Genomic DNA, 14144 nt, shown 5'->3' on the forward strand with positions numbered 1-14144 from the left:
GAGGATGGAGCCCAATCAGGGCTAGATTGTGTGAATACCTTCTTGGCGCCTGCCATCCAGCGATAGACAGGCGGGACAGGAAGGATTGTGGTCATAGACATCCTTAACGGAAGTTAGAGAAGGAGGAATCAGAAAGGAAAAGAAGAAAAAGATAGCAGAGAGAAAAGCTAGGGAAGGGGGAAGGAGGAAAAGAGGAGGGGTCAAAAGTAGGGGTCCGCCTTACAGTCTTGTAATGGAAGTTATCTCCAGACTTGGGTGCTCTAAGCGGATCCAGGGATCCCAAATCTTTTCAAATTTCTTTTGCGTGTCCCATTATTGAGTTTATTCTAGATTTCACTTCAGCAATGGTGACTGTGGGTTTCCTCCAGTTCCGAGCTATCGTCATAGAAGCTGCTGAGAGTACCACCGAAGCCAATTTGTTCTGCGTGGAGGTTAAGGAGCTAATCTTTGCGTGTAATAAAGCTTGCCAAGGATCTCTGTTGATTGACTGATGAAAGAGAGAGGAGAGTAGTTTGTATATTTGACACCAGAAACGGTTGAGCCATGGGCAAGTCCACCAAATGTGGAGCATGTCGCCGGGCAACCTGCAGCCTCGAAAACAAAAGGAATTGACGGAGGGGAATACCTTGGCTATACGGGTTGGGACGAGGTACCATCGTGTCATTACCTTATAGGCAGACTCAACTATATATAGGTTGCTGGAACAGCTGGAGACTCTGCTCCAAATGTCCAGCCAGTCTTCTCTGTCCTTAGGACTAGCAAGGTCTGTTTCCCATCTTGAGGCATAGGGGTGTGTCGTTGGGGAGGACGGACGTGTCAAGACGCCATATAGTCTAGGGATCAGGCCTTTAGTGTTGGAACAGTGCATACAAATGTTTTCGTAAGGTGTGACAGTATAAGGGGGATCTTTATCTCGAATGAGAGGTTTGATCCAGTGACCTAATTGCAAATATCAAAAGAATTCTCTGGGGGGAGCACGGAATCTTTCCTGGAGGCCTGGCCAAGAAAGAAAACCTCTAGGAGTGAGGAGGTGTGTGATTTTAGTGAGGCCGTTTGCGCTCCACCAGGAGAATGCCATTGGGTCGTCTAAGCCCGGAGGGAACAGAGGGTTATTGATCAACGGTAGTAAGGGGAGGAAAGATGATTGGAGGTTAGCCGAATAACGGACTGAGTCCCATACTCTAAGACCGTGGGCCAAAGGGGGGCTTAATGAGGGTGGTCTCATTTTCGGGGGGAGCCATAATAGGGTACTGGGTAGTAAAGGGTCACACCAGGGTATACTAGCGCAAAACTTTTGATCAGCTGTGCACTGCGGTGCCTACCCAGTTGGTGCTATAGTTATAACGCCTAAACTTATCACGCCTAAACTGAGTTTAGGCGTGATAAGGGGCTTTTCACCAGCGTGCTAACTGTTAGCACGCTTTTGTGAATCAAGCCCATTGACTTTAATCTGTAGCAAGATGGAATGCGTTTTCCTGTACATGGTAAAACGCCAGCAATTCTAATAAGTGTGCACCCTCTTAAAAGGGCACACTCTACCACTTTATCCTTAAAGGGAGCCAAAAGCAACACTAAGGTCCCCAGTTTAACTTACCATGGGCTTTTTTCAGCCCCCCGTAGTCTTTCTGGCCCCTCGAAGCTATCTGCTCTTCCCCTCCAACCGCTGCAGGTGAGGCCCGGGCCGCCTCGATCATACTCCCATGGCTGGAAGCGTTATGGGCTTGTGCAATTAGAAAGAATTGCAAACTGCACATGCGCAGAACACTCCCAGCAATGGGATTGAGGTGCATGTGCAGTCACACACAACTGTCTAAGTTGGACAGATTTCAGAAGGGGAAATGCAAATGGAGCAGTGCGGATGGATGACCAGGAACCAGGAGGACTACAGGGGGCTTGAAGAAGCCCCAGGGAAGTTAAACTGGGTTCATAAGATTAATGCCAGTAGATAAGGTGCGGTAGGACATGCGTATCAGAGAAATATATAATTGAAAAATACAACCACTATAATCTAATGCAAAATGATATCAAAATGTATTAATCAAATAAATGTAAAAGTTAAAATTTAAAAAGCACACGGGATGTCCACCCCGTCACAGCAGACCAACATCCAAAACCAAGCACACCACCACTCATACGCTGGCAGGACAGTCCAGGACCAAGTATATTCACAAACAGCGTCTGACAATACTCCAGGTACAATTGGATCAGGATGAGTAACATCCAACTCAACTATACAGAGGTGATACACAATTCCTTTTACGATAATGAGAACGGTGGTCGTGGTGGCGTGGTGTCCCATGCAGGCAGCGATAGGCTCCTCGACAGTTTTGCCAGCTTTCGGCTTCCTCAAGGGGGAGTGGAAGTAAACTGGGGACCATAACCTTGTGGATTACAAATACTTTCTCTTAAAAGGAATCGGAGGTGTGAGACCTATGGAAGCTGCCATATTTATTTCCCTTTATAGGGACCCTGAGCAGTAGCTATAAATGAAATGGTTCTTACCTGGGGCTTCCTCCAGCACACCGTAGGCTGCAAGGTCCCCCTGTGTCCTCTTGGCTCCTCTCCCAGTCCCGCTGGCCACTTTATTACCGGCCACACCCTGGCCGAGTGTCGGCCCGACACTTCCTGAATGGTGACACTATGCATCATCACGCCGGCCGCTATGCATCATCACGCCGGCCGACGTGACAGTCCTGCGCATGTGCGGTGTTCTAACTCTGAACCGCACATGCGCAGGACTGCCACGCCGACTGCAATGATGGCGCGTAGCGGCCGGCATGATGACATGTAGCGTCACCATTCAGGAAGTGTCGGGCCGACACTCGGCCAGGGTGTGGCCGGTAATGAAGTGGCCAGCGGGACCGGGAAAGGAGCCAGGACGCCGGGGGACCTCGCCGCCCACGGTGGGCTGGAGGAAGCCCCAGGTAAGTACTGATTTCATTTATAGCTACTGCTCAAGGTCCTTTTAAACAATACCAGTTGCCTGGCAGTGCTCCGGATCTTTCTGGTCAGAGGGGTCAAATCACACACCTGAAACAAGCATGCAGCTAATCCTGTCAGATTTCTCATACGAGGTAGACATCTGATCTGCATGCTTTTTCAAGGTCTATGGCTTAAGGCATAGGATCAGCAGAACAGCCAGGCGCAATGTGCATTATTTAAAATGAAATAAACATGTCAGCCCCATATCCCCCAAACCTGGGGTTCCCTTTGAGGTTGAGCACTCCACCAATAATGATAATAAATAGGGCCCCAAGGCCAGCAGAGAGTGTAGCACCTTTACCACTGGCCAGTGGATAGTTAGGGACTCAGGTATTTTAGCTCGGCCCCTAAATTTTAATCTCCAGTTTTTGTTTTATTCATGCTTTTATGGTTAGACATTGCATTGTACTATTGCCCTTTACTTAAACAATGTATTAAAGAGATAGTGCCTCTCACAGGTGACAAAGCACTACACAGGTTCTGTCTGACCCATTACTAAACTGTTTATTCTTTCACTAGACCTTAGGCCCATTACAATAACAGGCACTAGGCCTCGGCCCCTCACAACCCCCCGCCCCTGCCCCTTTTGCAATGGCTGCAACGCATACCTGCACGCACACCCACCCACCCACCACGTATGCATACGCCCGCCCCCGTCCTCCAGCATGCGCTGGCAAAAAAGCACAGGGACAGGGGACGCAGGGACACAGGGGTTTTATTGTATAAGATTGTCTTGACAGTTATTTTACTGGGTAACTTCTTCATAATACTGGGATATCTTCATAATAGTAACATTTATTTTTATGTACGAGTGTGTTGGTGTATTGCTGAGTCCAGACACAGGGAAGGTTGCGAATAGGAATGGTAAATGATATGCAAGTAATTTCGGGTTGATTCAGGGTTATGCTAATTTGGTATACAAATGAATGAAAATAGACCAATTGAATTTCAGCAGGATGTGATTGTTTCATGTTCAAGCTGCATAAATTTGCATAATGCTGCATCAGCTTAAAATTATTTCCATCTCTTTGACCCTCCCTAGTCACGGATGGAAAGGATAGGTGAACCTAACATATAACTCCTGCTGCAGGGGAGTGCTACACCTATAATTTGTGACGGTAAAATCCTATAATATGTGATGTACAAATCTTTTATCACCCCATTGTGTGTCCATTGATGTTTGATAACAGGTAGTATAATATAATAGTAAATAAATACAATACATGATTAATATGAAAATAGATTTTTATGTGCAGCGTTTATTCTTAACATGCATACAGGAATAAGAAAAACCACAATCATCACTAAAACTACTAGTAGCACTGTATGAAATATAATAAAAAGATTACATAATATGCAAAAATAAAACAGACATAATAACCCGTAGTTAAATTACGATTTACCAAAAAGAAACCAGATGGTACTGAAATATTTGTATTATTTCTAATGAGCAAGATTCATAGACCCTATTGTTTTTGGAGTTACTTATCAGTAGCTATGACCCATAAACACATTCCATATAAACAACTAACGTTCTTCCATCAGAAAGCAGCCAGTCTCAGAGAAAGGCAACATGTAACCTTATGCTATGTAGCAGTTTTAGCTTCCCCTGCATTGCGTGTGGACTTTTTGGTATGGTGAAGTATGGTGGTGACTCAGAAAATATGATAGCTATACCCCTGATCACCTATCAGGCCCTTAATACCTCCATGCAGCTCTGTCCCCTGTGTCCTCCAATGTCCCCCTGCACCCTCTTCTTTCTCCCAGCTCCATGCCACAGTGTCCCAGAGCTTCAACCTATGGGGAAGAAGTACAGCAACTTGTATTTCTACTGGAGCTGATGTATCCCAGGCAGGATCATGGCTCCGTTATTAGACTAACTGGCTCAATGACGGAGCTATTATGGTCCTGCCCATTGCCATCCTTTTTCCCCTTACTGCCGCTAGGGCTTACTTTCGGGGTAGGGTTTGTATTTAGAACATGCTCAAAATTCCTGCTCGGCCTTACTTTCGGGGTATGTCTTAATTTTGGGGAAACAGGGTACATGCAGCAATGAAAATGGATACATAGATTTTTTTGAAAAACATAAATATGTGTATAATTATTCCTCAACCTGTTGTTTTTGTCAGAGAACGAGGTCAACAATAGACTGACTGATGTCAGTCCTCTCAGTACGCTGTTCTGTTAGCATGTATGTAAACTGTAAACTCAAATTAAACACGAAGGAAAGATAGATAGAGCTCTGCTAAAGGCATGCAATATGAGACCGAGGCATAACTGTAGCGCATTCGTCACTGATGGCATTTCGTATTCATCCCAACGTCTTCCTTTCAGTCGCAATAGAAATCAATATCCTGGAAGAGAAAACAAACACATTTTAAGATTTTCTTTATCTAGAAGTACAAGTTTACCCAAAAGTTATTTATATATATATATAAAATCGTGTGTGTGTGTGTGTGTGTGTGTGTCACGATCACTCAAAAACGCCTTGACCGATTTCAGTGAAACTTAATATAAGGATCCCTTACTACCTGGGATGATATCTGTTCTGTGGGTCTCATGTCCCCCCTCCTGCACACCTGGGCGGAACAACAAACAGCACAACAGGCAATCAAAATTCACCTATTGATTTTCAAGGGGAATATTTAAATTGATGCCATTCTTACACTGTTAATGGCAGATGCCTCAAACCTGCTTCAGTTGGTCATTGGGTGACTGCAGTTCAAATTCAGACAAAGGGGTGGAGCCACAAACAGACAATCGATTTGTTTGCTTGATTTCAATGGAAAATGTAAACTGCTTTCATTTTCACATCAACTTGGTCATGGAGTCACTGTGTGTCAAGGTGAGTAAAAGTAGTCAGACCCAACGACAACCAAATACATACCTGGGCAACAACGGGTCTTCAGCTAGTGACATATAAAAAATGCTGGTCTTCCTGTTAGACATACCCCTAACTTTACTGCAGTGTAAACTGGGAGGGGATAAACAGCTAAAGCTGGAGAATTTATATGTATAATGTTACGGCCAGAACCCGAAGTCTGGCCACTTCGGGCTCTAGCTGGTCAAAACTTGAAGTGGCCGTCTCGCTGTGGCCACTGTGCGAAATTAATTGAATCCTGGCAGCTCCATACCTGTCTCCGGCTCTGGCTCCTCCTCCTGCCCCCCTCTTATTGGCTTCTGGCAGCCAGAGTTGTTTGTCGCGGCAGGGAAGCAGAGCAGGAATGCTGCAGACATTGCTTCTGCCAGCACCCGCTCTGCAGGAACGAACAGTACGAATCTCTGCTTCCCTGCCACAACGAACGGCTTTGGCTGCATTGCGTGTGTGTAGCTACAAACCAAGTGGCCCTATGGCAAAATAAGATTAACCACTTTGCATCCAGACCTTTTTTCCCAATTCCCACTTATTGACTAAAGCAGTTTTGACAGTTTAGCTATGTCCTTATTTAAGCAGAAATAACTTTATCCCGACTTATGACACAGAAATGAAATAAATATTGTTTTCTTCAAGACAAACTAGGCTTTCATTGTATGCCATTTTTTTCTCTTGAACAATTTTGTTTTCTATGAATTTTAATGGGAAAACAAAGAAAAAAATAGAAAAAACATTTATTTCTCAGTTTTACCAATTTCAGTTTAAAAATAAAAAGTGCTGCTGTAGATTAAAAACACAAATTTTGTTTGGCTATTCTTACTGCTGCTTATTGCAAAACTTAGATTATGTTCTGGTCACAATTTATGGTGAAGATATTTGATTCTGAAATAATGCTACAGAGTGTATTTTTCACTATGAAATGAGAAAATAAAAGTATTTTTAATAGTAAAAATCAATCTCATTAGCTCAGGAAACATATATTCCCATTCATCAATTAGTGCTACATCAGATAGTGCCAGAAATGTGCACAGGAGCAAGCCCAATCCTGCACAGCACTGCTTCTGTAGAAGTCAGTAGATCTACTGACTTGTAGCTTAGATGAAGTCACAGAGGATGTATATCTACTGACTTGTCGATAAAGTGGTTAAGAGTTAACAAACTTCAGTTGTTATCTATGCAAAAGAGCTACTCTGAGCTCCACGAAACAAATTGGGTCACTGCTTTTTGGAGCACTATACATCAAAGAAACAGTAACAGACAGCTTCAGGTAAGGTTTTCACTTCAGAGAAGTTCAAAGGGTCATTAGCTCTGCAAACCACACTCTGAATTTTAAACTATTTTAAACTATAAAACAGATCAAACTGCGACAATGTGACAATATTATGCAATACTATAAAAAAAGCTATATAGCTGAAAATTTAAATATGAGACTCATTTATTGCTACTAATGTTCTATTCCTTATCCGTACTACACATGCAATTTTATATCATATGTTTTTTTCGCTTCAGTGTTACTTTAAAACTATGCTAAGAAAGTAAACCCTGAAACCTGTCAGAGTGCAGAGTGTGGGACATAAGGAGATTTATCTGTTGGCACTGCACAGGTTGGAGCATGTACTGTAGCTCAGAATATGATATAGACATAAATCTAGCCTAGACATTGTGTTTTTGTGTGAGGAGATCTTCACTACAGATAAAAACTCCTCAGAGAAGTGTGGAGGAAAACATGAGGCGCTATTAGACGAGGATTCAATGATCCATCTGTTTAGAAGTTAGAGGCATAAGTAATGTTTCCAAATGCTGCTTCACTTTCACGTAAGCAGGGAAAATACTCCCATCAATGACTGTTCATTTTGCTGATACACAATCTGCTGCCGCTACACTTATTCATTTACAGATGGAAATACTTTCATCCAAACTGAGTTTTAAATGGAGCAGTAAAGTGTAAATGTTCTGCCACTAAAGCGTACAGCCGTGTGTAATCTGCAATATCTGTGACCTATACAATAACAGAGATTACCATGTCAAAGAGCACCTATCATTAGAGGGCTATGGATCCTGCCATCACAGCTCTAATGGGGACAAAAAGCTAATGGGAGCCGAGTTTGTCCCTACTCTGTCCCTACCCAGCCCCTGTGACTACCAGACATTAGTACTTAAAGGGTACCTGAAGTGCAAAACCGGAAAAAAAAGAGCGCAAGAGCTCTTACAGAAAGAAACAGCGCCACCATAGGCACCTATTGTAAAAGCTGCAATTTATGGCTAAAGACGGAAATTTGGGCGCATGGCAGCGCTTGCTATTGGCATTAGGAGGCGCCTGATTAGCGGCAGTGAAAGTTAATTTGGGTGCCCAATTGGATCACGCGGTGTGCCCGTTAAGCAAAGCTGCAATTAGCATTTCCACAAGCCCCCGACGCCTGTGGAGATACCATCGGGTGCCCAAATTAACTTTCACTGCCACTAGTCAGGTGACTCCAGGCGCTGAAATTTACCTTGCTTGCCGCATATCGAGATTTTGCGGCAAAGGGAGGTTAAGGTTTAGGAAGCAGGGGGTAGGTTTAGGTGCCGTGGGGGATTAGAGTTAGGCAGCAAAAGGAGCTCTTAGGGATAGGCACCACCAGAAAGGCTCCTAGGGTTAGGCATGGAGGGGGTCTTAGGGTTATGCACCACCGGGGGGGGGGGGGGTAGGGTTATGCACCACCGGGGGGGTTAGGGTTATGCATCAGTAGAGGGAAGGTTCTGTGTGAGAGTAGGGTTAGGTTAGCGACAGTAAAATATCTGTAACAATTACCGATATTTTAATGTCGGAATCCTGCAGTAGAATATCGCTAATTGTAGTGATATTTGATTAGCGGCAATCCCCTGTGCCCTTTTTTCCAGGCGCCTTTATTTCATGTATGCTCTGAAGTGACATGTGGCATAGAAAGATAAACATGTAAACACATAGTACCAATCCTACTAAGAAATTGCCTGTGGTTACTTATATTTTCATTGCAAGGGTGCTATATACTGTATACAGTCAGCGCAGTCAGACTGCAGGGATAGCTCTTCTGAAATCTAACTGAAGGTCCAAAGACTTTTCCATGGCTGTGCAAATGGTAAAGGAAACCTGTGACTTACAAAAATCAAAAACTCAGATACTTACCTTGGTAGAGGGAAGCTGCTGGATCCTTCAGAGGCTTCCCAAGTCCTCCTCCAGAGCATACGAGAGGAATCGGCGCTGGAGACTTGGGCGCAGGACACAGACGGTATTTGGCTGATCCTGCTGCTGCACAAGTCCGGGCCGTGTTAATTACTATTCCCCCTCCAGGCCGCCATGGATAGTGGGGGAATGAAATAATTTGGCTTCCAGCTACTGCTGGAAGGCGAATTATTGTTTTAAAAGCAACTTCAGCTCCGTCTTCTGACGGTGCTGAAGTTACTCCGTGCCTGCTATAGCCGTAATTCCTATTACGGCCTATGGTGGCGCCGGCTGCGTCCAAGGCTCCTGCGCTGCTGCGCCCAAGTCTCCAGTGCTGGATTCAGCGTGTTCGCCACCAGATACTGCTGAGGCTTCCCATGTCCTCCTCCAGACACCGCTGAGGCTTCCCCTGTCCTCCTCCAGATACTGCTGAGGCTTCCCCTGTCCTCCTCCAGATACTGCTGAGGCTTCCCATGTCCTCCTCCAGACCCCGCTGAGGCTTCCCAAGTCATTCTCCAAATACTGCTGAGTCTTCCCCTGTCCTCCTCCAGACACTGCTGAGGCTTCCCATGTTCTGCACCAGACACCACTGAGGCTTCCCCTGTCCTCCACCAGACACTGCTTCTCGCTAGGACTGTGTGAAAGTTCACAGCCACACTCTGATCTGTGAACGAGCGCCGCCACACTGCACAAGTGCATGATGGCTTGTATCTGTGCGGAAGCACGGAGCTGCTTGTAATTTTGGTGCTACCGATCGCCCGACCCCGAATTAATTCTTCCTCCGAGTTGCTTCGACTCAGAGGGGGAATAGTAGTTAACGCTGCTCAGTATATTAGTGGCAGCAGGGTGAGCGGCTTTCGGCTCACCCTACACCCAAGTGACTGGCGGCAGAATGTCTACAATCCCTTGTTATGGAGGTCGGGGGGGGGGCTCCCAGTGCTGGAATGGTGAGGTGGAGAGGGACAGGGGAAGCCTCTGGAATATTTGGGGCACTTTTTCCCTACAGGTACACTTTAGCCCCGCTTTTACACGATCACACCGCAGCCGTGTGGTACTGCTGCAGTGCAACCAAATCAGTGAGGCATACTTCCCATGCAGTGTATTACTGCGCCAGCACCTGCCACACTGCAATCACATCCTGTGAACCGAGATGGGCGTTTTTGTGCGACGCAACACGCAGCGATGCACTAAGTGTAAACAGGAAGCCTAAATCATTGCAAAATAGTGATTAAAAGTTCAATAGGCCATCATTTCTCTTTAAAAAAGAGCTAAATTAACAGCAGGCATGTAAGCATGATGTTGAACATGGCTCAGACTTAAACCCGAGGTAACATAGTTACATAGTTTTTTGGGTTGAAAAAAGACATACGTCCATCGAGTTCAACCAGAAAACAAAGTACAACACCACTTATCTCTCACTTATCCCTGTTGATCCAGAAGAAGGCGAAAAACCCTTACAAGGCATGGTCCAATTAGCCCCAAAAGGGAAAAAAATTCCTTCCCGACTCCAGATGGCACTCAGATAAAATCCCTGGATCAACATCATGTGGCATGATGAGATAGACATGGGTATGTACAGTGCCTAGCACACAAATAACTATGCTGTGTTCCTTTTTTTCTTTTTCTGCCTGAAAGAGTTACGGTAAACATCAAGTATGTAAGTGTCAGTTCTTGTCTAAGTCAAGACTGGGTCAGATTACAGTGTGACCCTCACTGATAAGAAATTACTATACTATAAAACACTTTCCTAGCAGAAAATGCCTTCTGAGAGCAGGTGGCAGTGTCCGGCGCCATGTATCGCCACCTATGGACAGCCAGCCAACATGCCCTTCAATGTCAGCTGCTGACGGCACCATAGTGCCCACACCCCAGGGTGGCTCAGCGGTGTGAAAATGTATTAGTGTGTATGCCAAAGATCAGAGCAATGCCATCTGTACTCTCTGCGACCAAAAATTGAGCCGTGGAAAGGCCAACACCCACGTAGGGACAACTGTCTTACGCAGGGACATGCAGAAAAGGCACAAACTGCAATGGGAAGAGTACCTGAGGAAAAGCAGCGCACAAAAGCAAAGCCACCCTCCATCTCCTCTTCCTCCTTCAGGTGCATCATCTTCATCTGCTTTCTCCCTTGCACCTTCACAATCACAGCTTCCCTCCTCCACTCCACCTCTCACCTTGAGCGGTTCCTGCTCCTCTGCCCACAGCAGCAGCCAGGTGTCCGTGAGGGCAATCTTTGAGCGGAAGAAGCCAATGTCTGCCAGTCTCCCCCTTGCCTGACGTCTGACAGCTGGCTTGGCGGAACTGTTATCCCGCCAGCTGTTACCATACCAGCTGGTGGACTCTGAGGCCTTCTGAAAATTTGTGGCCATTGGGACACCGCAGTGGAAGATACCAGGCCGCAATTATTTCTCCAAAAAGGCAATACCCAAACTGTACCATGAAGTTGAGAGGCAAGTGGTGTAATCTCTGGCACACAGCGTTGGGTCAAGGGTCTGTTATAATTTAAGTAGGCCTCAGTTACTTGGCCTGAGTTTTATGTAAAAGGCTTGTCCGCAGTGTATGTCTTTAAAATAAATAGAGGTTTTGTGATGCAGGCAGAGGCATCTCAGGGTCTGCGTGTAGCAGAGGATACACGCAGATACTGAGAACATGTTCCTAAAAGAAGGCCATCGGCCACTCTGACCTCAACAGGAACAGAAAACATTGGCCATGTTTACTAAACATCCACGGTCCTGCATATAGGCCAAACGCCTCATTGATTATTAATCAAGTAGGTGTGTATGATGACACCACGAGTGGGTCCACCAATAGACTGATATAGGGGGTGGCGAAGATGATGTCATATTTAACTCTTTCCTAGTCGGTATTAAATCTGGAGCGAGCGATGGAGAACTCACTTCTGCTTCTTCCTTCCGCACTAGCTCGCAATACTGACTGGAACCCAAGTATTTCTTTAAGCATGTTCTTCCTTTATGTAATCTGATATAATGTCTGCTGTACATAGGTAGTTTAGTGGAACGTAGGTTAGCAAGAAGTGCCTGAGTGACTTCAGTAGGGAGTCTAATCATGAGCTTGTAACGCAACATGAAGATTGGCATGGCTAGGATATGATGAATGTATCTATCTGTATTTCTGTAGTCCTGAATAAATAACGTAAACATTGAAGAAGCCTGAGAAAGTCTATCTACTGTTTGCTGTGTGGAGAGTCAAGTGATCTCACAGTCTGTGAGACGATGGTGTCGAAGCAAGGTGATAAGAACAGTTTATAACAGTGGTGCCTGAAATCCTTCCCTGCCTAGCAATACAGGCAGACGGGGCCGGGGCCGAAGAAATTGGTTTCAAGATATTCCACAGCAAAACAAGCGGAATAGACTGTAAAGCTTATCAAGCTGATACTGATAAGCTGGTGTGAGTGTGTGGGAGCCAAGCACACGGCAGCGATTCGAGAAATCAGCGGCGAAACTCTTGGACGTTACACTGTGACTACATTGTGCACTGTAGTCACCAGCCGAAATATGGGTCGAACGGGACACTCCGGGGCCAGCTCGCAACTCGCTGTGGGAGATGTCGATCCACTGAGCCAGTCCAGTGTGGGGACGGAGATGACGGTGATTAAACGCTCAGAAAGTTCCGGAGTCCATGGAAGTTTCGCAGGTGAAGTTGCGGGAATGCTGATGTATGGCCAAGAATCTGCTGCTCAGGCAAGTTTGATTTATGTTGTTTTATTCTGTGTTAATTGCAGTGTGGAGGCTGCGGGCTTCGCATCTTGTAAATGCAGGGTGCGGTTGTCAGAGTTTATGTGTTTTGTTTGGTTTCTTCGGATTCAAGTTTCCTGTGTTGCATATTTACGTGGTGGTTATTTCTGCATTTGTTTCAGGCATGTTTTTGCTGGAAAGAAGTCGATTGGGTTTTTTTTTCTCTTCTCTTCTCTCCCCGTCTCTACAGAGGCTGGGAAGAATGTCCAGATAGAGCAAGGGGGGGGTCCCCCGCAGCAGGAGATAAGCCAGCGGTGCTTCTGTTAGTACTGGATGGGAGGGAGAGGGGATAGAAGAGGAAATCGAGTGTCTTTCTGTTTGTGAGATGTTCTGCAAGTTTCTCGTATTTCCAGTCAGAGCTGCTAGCATGCTTGTAAATATCTGTATCTGTTATGTTGTTTAGCCAGTTTGTCTGTTGTGCGTTTCAGCAGTATTAGCTGTTAATATGTTTTAGAGTTAAACTTGAGTAAGTTTGAGTTATGGCAGAGATAAACTGCAGATGTTTTGTGAGGAGAGAGAGGGTTCCACGTTCCTGGGTGATGCTAGGATGTAAAATATTTAGCATTGCAGCTGTGACGCGGTTGGTCTCAAGTTTGGCAAGCATCCCAGAGAGGATAGGTAGCGGAAGGCTGACTCTCGGTAAAAGGTATCGATGCTGTGTGTAACTATGCATAACAATGTTTGTTCTGTGTGTATTTTGTTCTTTCTCCTAAGATATAGGAAACGAGAGGCTGCTATGGGAGCAGCCATCTTAGCTGGCAGTCCAGGACTCAAAATGGCGGCAGTGGAGAGAGCCCGCCCCCGAGAGTCATGGCCCCCACACGTCATGGCAGGGGGGGGGAGGAGGGGCTGGGGGATCCACGTCACGTCAGGCTGTGCTCGCGGCTCCGCGCAGAGCAGCTGAAAGGAAGGGGGGTAGACATACAGAGACATTCTCCTGGGTGTCTCGGTTCTCAAAGTATTTCCCCAGAGCTTTTCCCTGGGTCCATGGAGAGGAATGCCAGAATAGGAAGTGTTTCCCAGCTAGGTGCAGGGACACACGTAACAGTGCAGATCAGGAAAGGGTCTGTACTGAGTTGCTTATAGGATTATTCCTGTAAGTGGGGCACCTTAATGGGTGGTGCAGCATAAGTTCCCAATAGAAAAGGGGGGACAGTGCATCAGGGGGGGGGGTGCCGGAGGTGGAAAAAAGGGAGTTGACCAATACGGGTTTCTGTCGCCGCTGTTGCAGAGCGGTAACGTTTTTTCCGGTTTTGTCGTGGACAGAGCCAGAGCTGGACTGGGAGGTCTATGCTGGGCTGGAGCGTTTTTTTTGTGCGTTTTTTTTCGTCCACTGATTGGTCAAATATGT

General features: G+C 45.8%; 1 protein-coding gene across 1 annotated transcript in view; it reads right to left on the reverse strand.

Annotated features, from left to right (window-relative positions):
* Positions 1–4209: 4209 nt before the first annotated feature.
* The window catches only part of OTOR (otoraplin), a 32123-nt gene continuing 22188 nt past the window's right edge, over positions 4210–14144 (reverse strand). Inside the window, exon 4 of the mRNA XM_068232448.1 lies at positions 4210–5336. Coding sequence (XP_068088549.1) covers positions 5313–5336 — 24 coding nt within the window. The 3' untranslated portion in view covers positions 4210–5312. The remainder of the gene's footprint in view (positions 5337–14144) is intronic.

Source organism: Hyperolius riggenbachi, chromosome 4, assembly GCF_040937935.1.
Source record: "Hyperolius riggenbachi isolate aHypRig1 chromosome 4, aHypRig1.pri, whole genome shotgun sequence".
NCBI classification, from domain to species: domain Eukaryota; kingdom Metazoa; phylum Chordata; class Amphibia; order Anura; family Hyperoliidae; genus Hyperolius; species Hyperolius riggenbachi.